General features: G+C 39.2%; 1 protein-coding gene across 1 annotated transcript; it reads left to right on the top strand.

The window, feature by feature from the left end:
• The first annotated feature begins 760 nt into the window (after positions 1-760).
• LOC122835023 (ubiquitin-conjugating enzyme E2 H-like) lies at positions 761-11,275 on the top strand. The gene is made up of 7 exons (XM_044123712.1): positions 761-1,286; positions 5,663-5,739; positions 6,449-6,523; positions 6,685-6,724; positions 6,826-6,878; positions 8,370-8,498; positions 9,385-11,275. The coding sequence occupies exons 1-7, from the start codon at positions 1,234-1,236 to the stop codon at positions 9,507-9,509; spliced, it is 552 nt and encodes a 183-aa protein (XP_043979647.1). The 5' UTR covers positions 761-1,233; the 3' UTR covers positions 9,510-11,275.
• Positions 11,276-15,963: the final 4,688 nt, after the last annotated feature.

Here is a 15,963-nt window from a genome sequence, read left to right as displayed (position 1 = left end):
GTGTCTTTTCTGGACAACTGTTTCTCACATTCCCCTTGACAAATTTTCCATAGATTTTACATCAGATAAGTTAACAGTCTAAGCAAATGCACTGACGAGGTCATTATAGCAGGCTTTTGTCCTTTTGACAATGTTTAAAGTCGACAAGAACTGCTGGAAAATTAAATCAACCTCTTCACAAAGCTTCTCAGCAGAAAGACGTTTGAAGTGCTCTTAAATCTCCTGGTATACTGATGTGTGGCTGTGTGCCTCAACCAACCAAGATTATGAGCTATTATGCTCTTTTTCTAGACTCTGTGATTTGCTATTACACCTTCTTTCCCACTCAGTTTTTTCTTCTACTGAACTTTCCATTAAGTTTGAACAGAGCACTCTGAAAACCAGCCAGCTTCTTTAGCAACTGCCATGGTGGTTGGTGTTGGTAACAGTTTGTACTTCTATGGCGTCACCAGTCTTTCCTATGATTGTAGAGACTGTACAAAACATTTCTGTATTTAAAGTAACTCCCATTGGTATTTTTATTGACTTTAAGCCATAATTATTAAAATAATCAGAAAAGAGTTCTTGAAAGTCTTTTGGACGTTCACTTTTTAAACGGAATTATTTTAACTAAATTAACTTTTCAATTATCTTCCCATTTATTAAGATCCACCTGTAGACACCTGAATTGTTTAATATCTAATCATGTTTATGATTCATGTCGTTCACGTGACACAACTTGTGTCTAATGTGCTTATTCACAGCTCCCAATGAGGCAGCTTGAGCGTAGATCTATGTCTACTAGAGCAGCACGCACTTTGTATTTGAGCCTCGGCTTGAGCCACCTTTCAATAATAAAATCAAGAAAAGCGACTTTTAATCTCAAGTATTGCTTCCAATCTCTTCAGAAAAGTCAGCAGTGTTGTTTCGGTAGTTGATCCGCAGTTCACCGAAAGTGTGTGTGCGCTCTCTGGGTGTATTTCTGTGCCTGAGCCCCTCCTCTGGTTGGTTTGGCCACTGGAGGTTGATGTCGCTGGCAGAGTCTTCAGGACAGGACACAACTAGGTAGAGCTGGCCAGGGAGGAGGAAAAATAAAAAAGTAGGCGATGTTGCAGCTAGGCTCCTGTTTATGGACGCTGCGGACAGGCTGCTGATAACAGTCCGGTGGCCTTGTAGGTGCTGTCAAGCTGAAAGGTTAAGGTAGTCTAGGAGCCGCAGTAGTATTTTTAGATCTCTTCTTTGAGGTACACAAAAATGTCGTCTCCAAGTCCGGGCAAGAGGCGAATGGACACCGACGTGGTGAAACTGTATCCTTTTCAACCGAATATGGTCAAATGAAGCCGACACGTCTCTTGGTGACAATTGTCATCTGTTTCGTGGTGATTATTTACATTTGTTTGCTCGGGATGGCAGCTATGTGTTCTGTTTTTAAGTGTTTTACTTTGACGTTCCTGGCAAGGGTCTGTGTCTAACATGAGCTAACTACCATGGAAGGCGAATAAGCTGTTGATTTAGAGCAATATTTGTTGAAACAATGCCATATATGTTATTGGTATGTTAGCTGTAGTCGTTCTGCTTGTTTCCACAGTGAATTAGCAACGGAAACTGTCGCAATACAACGATGGCTGTTAACTCTGTTAGCTTACAACGCTGAAGTTGGTGTCAGATTTGTAGCTTGTAATTCAGCACTTCAGTAAAGAGCTATGTCACTGGTTTTAGGAAACCTGGATTCACTTTAATCAGATATGGCTCAAAATCTAAATTACTCCTAACAGTCTAAGTTGAACTAATTTGCTCTACCTTGATAACAGATTATTATATATAAACTCTGGGCTCTACACTCTTATTTCAACCTGTATTTGTGTTTTCATAAATTGAAGAAAGGATTTGCAAATCACAAGATGTGTTTTACAGTACATACAGGTATAGTTAAACATTTCAGTCCTAGTTTGACCTGTAGAAGTTTTTTTTTCTTTCAAGCTGGAGCCTTTAAAGAAAACTAAAATATTTCAAACTGAAATATTGAAATAGGAAAAGGTTTAAACAATCCCCTTTTGTTTTCTCTTACAGAATAGAGCTTTCATAAATCCCAAACTGTTTTAAAGGATATATGTGCTATTCACAGGTTTTAGTTGTTTAAGAATGTCTGTTTTCAAACACATTTAAGGGTAATGTTAGGCTAATGTCATACAACAGTCCATAAACTATGTTTTAAAGAATATTTTGACAGTGTAGAATAATCCAGTCAAGGTTTGACTTGTTTTAAAACTACGTTTTTGAAGCAGGACCCATCAGAGGTGCTATTCATGCCAAAAAGCCCATATCTGTTTTTTTACAGAAAACAAAATGTCCATCAATCATAAGCTGACCTCCTGAATCTGTAGATTGTATAAAATTATTCAGACAGAATTTCATCATCCTAAATATTTTGGATTTTGAATCAGATCAAAAGTAGTTCAGTCTCTTTAAAACTATGAAATAGTCCTTTACTGCGTTGCTGACTCGGAAGATTTGAATCGCACGCTAACTTCAGCATCCGTATTAGCTCTTAACATTGTTAGCCTCAGCTTTAAAGCGTCAAGTTAACCTTTTTACTAACATCTTTTCGTTCTCACTTACTGACAACACATTATAAAGTACGAGCGAGTGATTTTCTACATTTTAGAAACACTCCTTTGGGAAGACACGGGTGTTAAATCGTCATTTTTTCTTAACGTTTACGTCGCAGCAGTTAGCTGTAGCGTGCTACCGTAAGAAGAGAACAATCAAACTCGATGAAGAGTCGATTTTGATTAAAATCTTTAGCAGCTGCAGGGCCTGTATTGACTTTTCAAAACAAATTACCTGTGCTTCAGAAATTTGTCTTTATTCAAAAATAAAAAGTGATTGGATTCATATGGTTGATTTTAATTAAAAACAAAGCAGAAATTCTTATTATAAATAAGTGAGCGTTGGCGTGTTTACCTTAAATAATTAAGTGAAGGAATACAAAATCTTCGAAGTTTTACTTTAAGCATGTATAAAAATGCGTAAAAAAATGAGCACGACTGTCGTTTTCATAAATTCACGAATATTTCTATTTCCCCCTCCCCCCTGTGGCTTTTATAGTCATGTTTTGTAAATAAGCTGTTGACTATTTTTATTTTTATTATTTTTTTAATTATTCTAGCACGTATTCTGGGGGATCAGCTGAAGTTAATTTTTCCTCCTCCAAAGGTTTGGTGAAAGCGTGTGCTGAATTGTTTTGTTTTTGTCCTGCAGCTTCATGCTGCTCTCTGACTGGCCAGCTTGTTACCATCCGGAACCCGGTAGAGGGCGGGCCTTCGGCGCACAGCTGATGGAGAACAACAAGCGTGCTGTAGGGGCGCATCATGCGGGGATGGGGGGTGGGAGCGTCCGTCCAGGACTGGGAGAGTCCGTCCAGGGCAGGGACAGGACGGAGCTGCACACGCTCAGCAGGATGAGTGCGCTTAGCAAGTTTTTGTTTAAAACTCTAGATGATGACCGGTCAGGTGGATCAATGAGAATCGGTTGATTTTCACAAATGAAGCTGAAACATTCATTTTAGGGGGTAGAAAAAGTTTAGGAAATAGAAATGTTATTTTTTTCATGCACAAATGATAACTTAGAAATTGGACGTTTTGCGAAAAAATCTTTTTAGTTGGAATGAAATGGTACTTTTTATTTAAAATTGTTTCTACACCAATTTCCAGCCATCTTCCACATTTAGTAAAGTAAACCAAATACTTGCATACAATATATTGTAAATGTCAAAGTAGTAAGATCACACAGGACTGTTTGGAGTGCAATTATCGTTGACTAAAATATAAAATATTTAAAGTACCATGATATTGATAATTAACATGTTGGTGTCTTGCTTCACACCTGGCTAATATAGCGTATTGGAAGGACATAAAAGGAGGAAAATGTGAATTTATTTCAGCTAATATTGTGATTTACTAGTAGAATCACTACTATGTTATTTTCTGCTAGTTTGGATAGTTTCAGTTGATTTTTGCTATCTTTAAGGATATTTTGTAACTGCTTAGACAATTGATAATCTAAGAATTTCCTACAAACTACTCAAAACTTAGATGGTATTTTGAAAGGTATCTTATAGATATATATATATATTTTTACCTTAATTAAAGATGTAACAAGTAGCCCACTGCAGATCGATTCTGCTAAATTTCCCTTAACAGACTGAAATTATTTTTTTTCCCACCACATTCATAAAAGTAATCATTAGATCTCAAACGATTTGAGTACTTTGATGCACTTTGTTTTGAGGTTTTGATATATTTTAGAGATTTAAATTTTTTTAAACTACTACCGTTTTCAAAGAAGCTTCTGCTTGTTTCTGTGAAAATAAAAATAAAAATCAGAATCTGTTTTAAATTGCACAGCCAGACAGGCCTCCACTTTTTTTCTTTTATTATTTTTATTTTAAGTAAGCGGTAATAAAGGATTTTTATTACATATACAGAGAGGATCACCTATGTATTTTTTTTTAACAGACACCATCTTGCAGGCAAGGCAGGTTTATTTCTGCATCACAAGACTATTTGAAGTACTTAGTTGGAAAACAAATAATCTGAACTAATGCAAGCTTCAGTAAAAAAAATTAATAAATAAATGCATAAAAGTAATATTAGTAAAATGTAGCAATATAAGTTATTAGCTGAAGGGGAATCTTTCTCTCAGTATCTGATGGATTTTAGACATCGTCACTCCCAGACCTAAAACTACGACCTTTTACCTGCTTGATTGGTTTGTTTCTTTTAAATGGGGGTAATTGATGAAACATTACAATTGGTAGAAAAACATGAGATCATTTGTATGAGCTACAGTGCTGATTTAAAGAGCAGTGTGAGCTTTTAACCAAGCAGGTTTTCTCTTGTGTATCTACAACTGAAAGAGCTCTGCCTGAGTTTCTACGGGTAACCCTCAGGGGCGAAGAGTACAAGTTGTACATCTCTATCAGGTTTTATTTATAGGATCCGTTGCCTTAGATCACATTTAGTCTTCCCCTCTGTCAGTCGCTGCCATTTTTGGCGTGGCAAACGTCGTTAAACCTTTGTCATTATGTTTTTTATGCTGATATGAAGTTTAAGTTGTTTGCTCTCCAGCAGCTGAACGACTCTAGCTGCCATGGCAGCGCCGCCCCGATTAGACTGTTGGAATATAAACGACTGAAAGTTTCCTGACAGAGTGATGAAATGAGGTGAAAGGCTTACTTCAGAGTCGAGCAGCCGTTGAGATTAAATACCTCCACCTCGCTGTGTTGTTGTTCGACAGCTGACTCACCCTCATGCTTCTTGCTATCACCACATCCTGTGACTATTAACATCCAGAAAGTTCGTTGAATAAAATGACTCATTGTTGCGTCTTTGTGTTTTTGCTTTTACTGTGCACTTGAAGATTTTTGTCTTAAACGTCTACCGTGTGATTATTTTATTGTTGAGGTTTATGTTTGCTGGTTGAGTTTATCTGATTGAGGCCTCTGAATTATTGATCTCATTGTTGCAGCTGATGGTGCTGACCCAGCGACTGACCTCTGCCCAGCCAGGGTCATGGAGGGGTTAGACGGCAGACGGTTATTTGTTGGGGTTTTAACTTTCCTCCTGAGGTTCTTGATCACTGCAGGATGTTGGAGGCGTGTTTTTCTTTAACCAGGAATCAGCATTGAGAGTAAACACGAGGTCACTATCCTGAGCGGACTGAATGAGTTTGTGGTCAAGTTCCACGGACCACCTGGAAGTAAGAGTCTATATTGCTTGTCTTCAGCAGCATACCACAGTATTTTACCAGATGTGCATAAAGCCTAACAAGCTTTGACATTTTTAGACTTTATGTAAGCATTTGTGCCTTGCAAAAAACCCAAAAAAATTCACACCTTTTTTTTCACATTTTGATACATTAAAACCTTAGATTTCTATTTATTTTTCCGTGTTAGACCAATTAAAAAAATCTCTGAACTTCGACTAGGCCGTTCTAACACATTAATATTCTTTTGCTTTTAGCTGTTCTATTGCAGATCTGGCTGCGTGTTTTGGGTCATTATCCTGCTGGAAGGCGAACCTCTGCCCAAATCATAAGTCTCTAACAGTGTCCAACTCCATCTAGTCTGACCAGATTTCACACCCCCATGGTTGACTAATAGTTGACCTTATTATTATTTTTTACCTCTGCAGCTCCTCTGGAGCTAGCATGTTCCTCTTGGCTGCTTCACTAATTAATCCTCTCCTTTCTCTCAGCCTAGCGTTTTTTTTGTTTTGTTTTTTGTTTTTGTGCTTTATAATTATGCACATGTATGTGTTGGTCGGCATGAGATACCATAACCCCACACTTAAAACGTTTCTGGTTTGAATGAAGCAACAGGTGAAAAACTTTAATGGGTGTGAATTGTGTTGGAAGACATAATTATTGAAAATGAACACTTAATTGATTTAAATTTTTTTTTTTTTAGCACCGTATGAAGGAGGCGTATGGAAGGTTCGGGTGGACCTGCCAGATAAATATCCGTTCAAATCACCGTCAATAGGTACGGATACGTTTTACTTCTGCAAAATGGTGTTTCAGTGACTTGTAGGCCAGACCGTTCTTATTTTGTCATGATCAAATCATAATAACATGACAGAAACACAGAATGAGAGAATAAACGAGCGATTGTTTGAATCTTAATAAAAATCTTCTTTTTTTCAGGTTTTATGAACAAAATCTTTCATCCCAATATTGATGAAGCGTAAGTTGAGCTAGCTTCTACTTGGTGTGACAGATGTTTGAGCATAAAGATCAATCTTTTCAGGTTTCATCACTTACGCTGCTGCTGTGTGTGTTTCTCAGGTCAGGAACCGTGTGTTTAGATGTTATCAACCAGACATGGTCGGCTCTCTACGGTAGGTCACAGGGGCGTCAGCTGAAGATCCAAACTTAGCTAAACTAACGGTTATCGGCTAAAAACGACTTGCGCAGATGGAGTGAAGCGCTCAAACTGGACCTCTGCTGTAGAGCTTTACACTGTGTCTCTGTTTAATCAGCTTACACTGCAGTGATAACTGCTGCTTGTATTCAGGTCAAGCATTCAGAGCTGATAGATTAGAAAGTCTTGAACAAGTGAGGAAGACATGTTTGGGTTGTGGTCGTTTTGTCCCTGGGCTGTCTGGTGTCTTTGTAGTTTTAGTCAAAAAAGTCTGGCACAAAATGTCCAGCGTTGACCGTGGGTCAGTTCATAACCCGCTAGGGAGACGGTCCATCGTTTCCCCTAACGTTACTCAGTAAGGGCCAATGAGACTTCCTGTCCCCTCAAGAGATCACAGCATGTAGTAATTGTATGTGTTCACTGTCAGTGTCATTCATTTTGTTAACTTTCAAAAGCTAGCTAGACGAAAACACAAACTTCAGACTCTGACGCACGCCGAGTCAGGTACACTCACGTGTGTGTGGACACACACTCCTGCCAGCAGACAGACAAAATCTGCAGAGCGAGCAAAGATATCAGCGTTTAATTAAACGTGTCGCAGTTCGTTTTGATGGTCGCACTTAATTTCCTGAGTCGTCTTTTAATATTATGAACGGAGATCGGTTGCTTTTAGGATAAACTGTAAAGAGAGCAAAGTTGTTGATTTTTTTATTTTTTTTTATTTTATTTTTTCTTGTTTCCACAAGAGTGTTGCATAGTAAAAACATCTGTTTATTTAAGTTAGTTTAACTTGGAAACTATAAATATGCTACAGCATTACAATCTAAACAAGTGCATTTCTTTGCAATAGAGATAAAGTACAGAATATAATAAACTTTTAGCTTAAGTTAGACAGGCGGGAGTTCACTGGGCTGCTCTGTTGAACAGTTTGACCTGGAAAAGCAGATTGTGTGTAGGAGTTTCTACATGACGGGGGGACGACTGTTGTGGCTAAATAGACATTAAAAACAATGTTTTTTGCCTTAACTTCATTATTGAAAGGTAATATTTAGTAGTTAAGTTGGAGAGTTGGGTACGACCTGAGAACCACTAATGACACCAGTAACATGAGATTTGTCCTGGTTGGTTTTCTTTTAACTGCGGGTGAGGAAGCCTCTGTTTGCTATATAGAAGATGCAGCAAATCCTGCGTCACCTGTTGACTTCCTGTCTGCTCCTTTCCCCCTCGGTTTCTCAGGTTTGTTGCTTGACAGACAGCAGCCCTAAAACTAAACTTCAACATTTCCCTTAAATACCAGTCAACGGAAGGGGATTTCTGCCCAGTCTGTGGAAAACCGTCCAGAAATGAGCTCAGAAAAGGAACCGATTGTGTTTTCAAATTTTTAATGAAAAAATCAGAATAACCTAATTACAGCCCCTGGTGCCTGACGTTGATGCTGCTCTCACACGTTTCTCCGTTCTTTTCTCAGACCTCACCAACATCTTTGAGTCCTTCCTCCCTCAGCTGCTCGCCTACCCCAACCCCATCGACCCTCTGAACGGGGACGCCGCCGCCATGTACCTGCACCGGCCAGAGGACTATAAACACAAGATCAAAGGTACGACACCTTTGATCAAACTAAAATTTAATATGTCTGCAACTTTAGTTTCCTTGGGTTTCATACAGCAAAAGTTACTGATCTGAATGGTGTGGACTGGATCTCTGAGATGCAGACGCTCACTTTGTCTGTGCAGTTCTTGTTGGAGTAGATAGAACTTGTATTGTTGTGCCTGTAAAACCCTTTTACAGACATATTCATATCTCTTGAATATTTCCACATTTTTTAACGCTCCAACTATAAAGTTTAATGTGTTTTATTGGCTGGTTTTGGTCTCTGCAGCAAGTGGCTTTCTGGTCCTTCCACAATGGCTTTTAATTATTGGGCTAAAAATGTGCAGAACAACATTTAAATATTTTAACATAGATATAACAAATGCAGATTTAGCAGTTCTGTTTTTTTTTTGTTGTTTTTTTTTTTAGTATTTTGTATAGAATAAATCTTGCATTAAAGTATCAGTAATATTTTTTGTCAACAATATGTTAAAGCAGTTTTTTTTTTGGTGTAAATTATTTGCCACAAACATCAACATCCCATTGAAGAAAATGCATTAATCCTTTTTTTGTTGTTTTTGTTTTATGGTTCTTAAAGCCTAAAAGCAGAAATAAAACGGCAGTTCTTTCAAAATGTTAACAAATGTCCTATTCTAGAAACTGTGCGTTTTTACGTCATCTTCCCACAGAGGTGATGTAACATTTGTGCCTCTAAATGAGTTTTATCTAAAGTTTTATTTGTAAAAGTTTCACACCTGATGAACCAAAACAAAGTAAAAGGTTTTGGATGAGTTTTTGCAAGGCCTGAAGCGCACCAGGCTGTTCTGTGTCTGATAGACGTGAAGCTGCTGTGGACGTCAGTTTGGACTCATTTATCTGCTCGTCTCTTCCAGAATACATCCAGAAGTACGCCACAGAGGAGGCTCTAAAGGAGCAGGAGGAGGGCGGAGGCGACTCCTCCTCTGAGAGCTCAATGTCGGACTTTTCCGAGGACGAGGCTCAGGATATGGAGTTGTAGTGAAGGCAGAACCGTCCTTCACCTCACAACGGACTATCATTTCCTAAAGAGCAGAAACTCAGTACTATATTCGTATTTAAACAAACAGGACAATTTTTTACAGTAACACAAGGATTTTTATTGCTACACGAGGTTTTGCAGTATGGGGAAAAAAAAAAAAAAAACAACAAAAAAAACCCCCAACAATGTCATGTTTAGGAAATCTTCACCATCAGCTCCGCGCTCTTCCTCTTCGTCCGGAGAGATCAGAATGAAGTGTTGCTTTATTGCAGCTGATCTCAACACAGGATTTTCACGCCGCACTATAAAACTGACGCAGGACGGCACTCGTCATCACATTTGTACCACCTTTTTACTTTTGCCATCGTTTCCTCTTTAAGGCAGAGCTGGATGACTAGAACGGAAAGAGAGATTTAAAAATAAGAACTTGTTTTTTTTTCCCACTGCCTCCTACGAGGAGCTGCACTCGTCACTATCCCCGCTGCGAAAGGATTTGAAAAGCAGCAACAGGCCACAGTGGGCTCATGTTTTCGGTGTACAGGCTGCAGACGGTCGTTCCAGGACTGCAGAAAGATGCAGACACATCACACACTTTCTAAGCGCATCGGCGTGTGCATGAATCTCATCCTTTGATGCGTTGTGTTGCTCCGTTGACACTCAGCAGGAATCAGGGAGAGGGCTCCGTAATCAATATCCTCTGTTTTCTTAGCACCCGCCTTTCTCTCCTCCTCCTCCTCCTCCTTCTCCTCCTCTCCGTTTTAGGAAAGTGTTTGCCATTCTGAGTATCTTTGTGTGTTGTGGCATGACACAGAAGTACAGTCAAGGGTCAGTGGGGATTATTGTTGAACTTAACTCTGCCTATTGCTTGTGTTGAACTGTCATAGGTGTCTGACATGCGTAGGGATAGTTCGTTTCTTTGCAGGTGGTGAATCCTATCATGATGTATGGTTTAATACTTATATTATGACAAACAAATGCTTTTCCTGTTAAAGATGTGGAGCGTTGAATCATCTTCATCTGCTGAATTAAGCCCTCCGGAGAGATGTTGCCCCACCTGTCCCTCATGGAAATGTGTCCCGTTGCGGCGCTCTTTGTTTCAGATTTGGTCACATTTACTGTCTCATGCTGTCGGCAGCATGTTTCTCCAAAAATATCGGGACCAAAAAAATTTAATAATTTAACGTTCCCCTGAAAGGTCGAACTCTAAAATAAAAACTTTAAAACGTCTTGGTTTAGTGCAGCTGAGCTTACTGCATCAGTGGGCGACAGAGCGGTGAAGGTGTTGCTGTTAAATGTGCTGAGCTCTTAATGCACCGGGGATCAGGCAGGAAAGCAGGAATGTCTGACATCAGAGCCAGTAAATAAGGCCCATTCCTTGTTGTTTGAAGGCGATTTAATCAGATCTCATTGAATTCCTCCCTTGTACCAAATAGGCTGCATGTTGGTGTTGATCTTAGGACATGATGTCTTCAAATGCAACAGTAACAAAATAGAAAAAAAAGAACCACTGTCCAGCCTCTTTGGATGCCCTCAGGATTCCTCGCTGTGTTTCTTTTCTTTTTTTTAATTTTTTTTTTATTAATGCAGCACATGTTTCACGCCTTTAATTTGTCTGATTGTTTTTATTTTGAACTTTTAAGCCCTCTGTCCAGAATACAGATCCAAAATATCCCCCGATTTTTAAATGGCAAAAAAATAAATAAATAAACAAATCAATAAATGTGCTTCCCTTGTAACTTGAAGAACGAAATAAACAACAAAACATACATGACTATATCTTTTTTTAATGTGGACAGAAGTTAATTTATCACTTATTTTAAAGATCATTTCTTCACGTTGGTTAGAAAAATGATGTCTATCCCTGTTTTGTCCACTAGATGGCAGTATCCGGATGTTTTCTAGGGGTTTTTAGTTTTTTTTACTCGTAGATTTAAAATAAAAAATATTTCAGATTTCTAACAGTGGGGAGTAGTGAGAGAAACATTAAATTATTAAGTTAAGAAGATGTTGACTTCATAAACCCTTAAAACCCGATCAGACATCAACAGTAGTAGTGATTATATCTGACAACAGCAGCAAAAATCATTTCCTGTCCTACCAGACAGACCTCGATGAGTGTCGCTTGTGAAGCATCACTGGGATTCTGATTTACTTTCCCGCACCTTGAGGTAAGTTTGGTTTAAAACGAATAAAACACACACTTCGGCATGGTTTAGGGTCAGTGATGCTGTGGGCCTGTTTCTAATCTTGTTAGAAAGAACTTGATGGATTCTGAAATGCCTGGAGGTTTAAAAGGAAGATCAGAAAACTGAAAATAGGTCTCGCCACTCAGTCTTTCAGGACAAGATGTATATCCTTCAGAAATGACATGACACTATTTTGAAAAAACAACATAAAACTGGTTCACAAGACACCAAACCCATGGCCATCTTGGTGTCCAGACCTAATGTGCATTGAAAATCAGAGGAGGAAAAAAAAAAGCCTCATTCTGTATGCTTCAACCTCATAGAAGAGGTTCTGTCCAAATGAGTTCTACAAGCACCAAACGGTCCTTAATGGCATACCCATGTTTTCAAAAATAATTTCTTAATTTAAATGCTCTCAGATTAAAGCAGGAAAAGGACTGTCAACATTTTTGCAAGGTGGCTCGATGCATGAAGTGTGAACATTGAGGAAACGGCCACTAGATGGCAGTGTAAGGAGCAACAAACTTGCATAAAATAACCTTTACCACAATACAGTTTATTTAAACCTTCATAGAGTAAAATGGCATGGCGTAAACGTAAATAAGAACGTAAATATGCAATATTTATCTAAACCATTAGCACCAAACACACACACATCAACTTAGATTTCCTCAAACCATCATTCAATGCAATAAGAACCCCAAAATAAGACAAATAAAAAGAAAAAAACATTTTTTTTTGATAAACTTCTATTAATTTATGCAGTTGGGGTTATTTGTATGTTTGCTCTAAAAAGATCTAGTTGTGACAGCAAAATCATGGAAACAGAATATTTTCTTTTGCCCCACATTTTCTCCGGCAGCTGTTTTTGTTCAGTTTTGCAATAAAGATCTCACAAAGAAGCAATTTAAGAATAGATTGAAACATTATTTTTCTTTTCATTAAACTCATTCTTGGCTTAGTTTCTTGGTGATTATAGACTACTACAATACTGAATGATGCCGTGATGAAGTCCAGACCATGAGTATAATGATCTAATGAAATATTAATTGGTTGTGTGGCCACGCTGCCCCTTTCTGGGCATATTCTGGTTTCCAGTTGCAACATCAGTGTTTAATTTGGCTAGACAGCCACTCTCAGTAATTAGAGCTCACCCCAGAGTGTTTTATTATTTCAGCCTCTCTCTATACAGATTAAAAATGTACTTTAAGAGCAGATATGAGAGCACTGGATCGCTCTTTCAATTTGCGAACTTATTCAAAGGTTTGGATTTAAAATCGTAAAAGGTTATATTTGCGTTACGCAATGCAAATGACAAAAAATCTTTTTTTTTTTTTTTTTTAAATACCCACTTTTGTGAAGAACTGTGGAAACATTTTATTCGGAAAAGAAAATGATCGTATAAATGTCAAGTTTTTTCCGGAGTAACCCGAGAAGCTGGAGGAGCAGCGGAGGGCGCGGAGAGCGATGAGCCTCTGCTGTCCGGCTGCGCCTCCTCCATAATGTATGGAGAGGACAAAGGCAGCGCGGCTGGATTTCAAACTTAACTTTGAAAGAGCCGTAACCCAAGCCCGGACTATCCGACAACAGCGGATCCGCATCAGCTGAAAGGATGATGCGTCTTTTTCCACCTGCAATCTGTCTAATAATCACCGACAGCAGGTAAATGAGCTGTGCACGGAGCTTTGGATGCTCGTATAAAACGCGGCGCACTGGAGGCCTACGCTTGGAGAAACTTTTGCGCACGCATCGACGCGAGAGGGGAGGTCCTGCACAGCCTGGATGCTGGTAAGTCAAATTCTTTGCCTGCAGCCTGAAGAGCTTTACTGGAAAATACAAGAAAAGTGTCTGTTGTATGTTTACTCGATTTCTCCTAATTAGGTAACTTTTCACATCTATTTAAGACTGAAATATACAAATTAAAGGGTATAATTTTTTTTTACAGCCTTCTCTTTTAATTTCTGTTCAGGTTTGCAGTTTAGGAACGTTTTGTTAATTTCCATTACCAAAAACGAGAAATTAAAAGTACATAAAGAAAGAAACAGAGCAATATTTTGCACTTTTTTTTTTTTTTTTACTGATTTAGTCTTGGGTGCTGAACACGGGCATCGCTGCATGACAAATTGTCCCACCAAGATAAAAGTATCCAAAGCCTGAATTTGACTTCATCAAGTGAATATTTATATTTAAGCTGATCTAGTGAAGTGGAGGAAATCAGGATAAATGCTGTCAGAGTTCAGCAGCCTGGAGAAATAGCAAACCGGCACTCTGTGTGGGATTTAAAAGCTATTCTATTTTGTCTGTAGAAACTTCACCACGGATGGTGGTGAGGTATTTAAAAAAAAAACACTAGAAGTCCTTATAGAGTTTGATGCTATAAATGTGAAAAAATACTGTTGTTTTTCAGCCATGGAAAATTCCTTCAAGCTAATGCTACATGTGTTAAAATACTCAAACACTATCTGCTGGCAAACATTTTCTCCTTCATTTGGCTCAAAATTCAAGCTAGTCCAGCCAGGTATTTATCGAAAGAAAACATTTCCTACCCGATAAACTGCTCACAAACAACAGCTATGGCCTTCTTAATGGTCTAAGTATCAACTATCTGCCTTAGAATCATGGACATAACATTTTAGCGGACTAAAAATGCAAGCTCTGACTTATCAAATCAAGTTGTTCAGAAAAATTATGATAAGAATCTAGATTGTTTTATTGGTGCTAAACGTTGACTGTAGCCTAAATAAAACGTTGTTGCTCTCCCCATGCGGTTGCCACATCAAACACTTTCTGGACGTGACCCTGTACCTCTCCGGTGTCCCTCATCGGCTCCTCAGGAATGCGCGCCCTGTGCGTAAAGAGGCGCAGCGGAAATGTACTGTCCCACCCAGGCCCGCTCATGGGGGCGGCAGAAGGAGAGGGAAGAGGGCGGGAGGAGGGCAGCGTGGATTACTATCCTGGCTGTGGGTTAAGATGCTTACCAACTAATTACCTGTCCATGAAAATCCCTCGCTATGCAGCCGGGCAGGCAGGGAAGGACAGTTGGAGATCTGGAGGGAGGATTCACTGTGGACTGAGGAAATGCAAAAACATATCTATTTTCTGATCTCTTGTATGTTTTAAAGACTGGTCGGCTGAGCTGTATTGCTGCTGGATACTTTTGTTTTTGACAGCGGGAAGAAGCGCCTTTGGTGTAAAGTGTTGACTGGGGGATGTTGGATTATCTTTGTAAGGTAGGAGGCTCTAATCTACAGGAAGTGACAGTCCTGCATAACTTTTTTTTTTTTTTAAAAAAGACAAGGAAATTAAAAATGAGTAATTTTTAGTATCAAACCTCCAGCACAGATGTATTAAAATGTGTCTTTGCAATCTGCTTGTTTTCAGTAGATGCTAACGACATGGTCAGCAGTGAATTTATCTGCTGCTGCTGCCAGATCTGATTATAATTTACCCTCTTTTTCATGACTTCCACTCTCCATCAGCTTTACTGGAGATGTGGGCCTAATACTCATCACTTATGTGTCCATTATCAGTAATAAGAGCAGCCCAGACATGAGGAACGACTAAAAACACTCAGCTACAGCAAAGCACCTTCAGGAGGTTTTGATGGATGCTCAACTTCTTTCTCTCTCTCTTTTTCTCACACACACACACAGACATACACACGCACACACACACACACACACACACACATACACACATGCTTTTTGCTGTATTGATCTTTCCCGGAAAAGGGGAAGATGAGCCCTGCTTTGGGACCCATTTGGGGCATCTCAAAAATCACTTAGCACATCATTCCCTACAGCCAGAATCAATCCGAGTTGGAGATCTTCTCTTGCAGAGGCTGGGGCAAAAAATGCCAAATACTACAATCTGTAGGTAACATTCAGAGCTGTATTTTGGTCGAAGTAAGATAAGCGGAGCTGCAGGCCTTTTCAGGCTGCAGCAGATGGCACAGGTGGATTTATTCTCCGTCCTGTAAGGCAGAGATGAGGAAAGGACAGCAAAGTTTCCACTCTGTATAATCTTGCAAAGACCTCCGGCGCAAGCTTTGCTGAACGCAAGAGAGGTCATCAGGGGTTAGCAAGCGTCTCCGCTAGGCAGGGTCGGATCCTGGCATCAAGGTGCACAAAGGAGCCCATGATAAAACACCAGCGGTTCAACGTCTTTGTAAAACATCAGACAAAGTGCCAGAGTAATTGGAGTTAGCTTACAGGTGCTCCCTTTCTCCCACCTATTCTTTTTATTTCTATTTTTTTTGTGGGCAGTGA

The sequence above is a fragment of the Gambusia affinis genome, linkage group LG08 (assembly GCF_019740435.1).
Source record: "Gambusia affinis linkage group LG08, SWU_Gaff_1.0, whole genome shotgun sequence".
NCBI lineage: Eukaryota > Metazoa > Chordata > Actinopteri > Cyprinodontiformes > Poeciliidae > Gambusia > Gambusia affinis.
This window is presented reverse-complemented; position numbering and strand designations above follow the sequence as displayed.

What these genes read in the sequence shown, in the direction of transcription:
- LOC122835023 (XM_044123712.1), top strand. Translation starts at nt 1,234, where the DNA reads ATGTCGTCTCCAAGTCCGGGCAAGAGGCGAATGGACACCGACGTGGTG. An exon ending in GACACCGACGTGGTGAAACT is followed by an intron (nt 1,287 to 5,662) that starts GTATCCTTTTCA and finishes ACCAGGAATCAG; the next exon opens with CATTGAGAGTAAACACGAGG. An exon ending in GTTCAAATCACCGTCAATAG is followed by an intron (nt 6,524 to 6,684) that starts GTACGGATACGT and finishes TCTTTTTTTCAG; the next exon opens with GTTTTATGAACAAAATCTTT.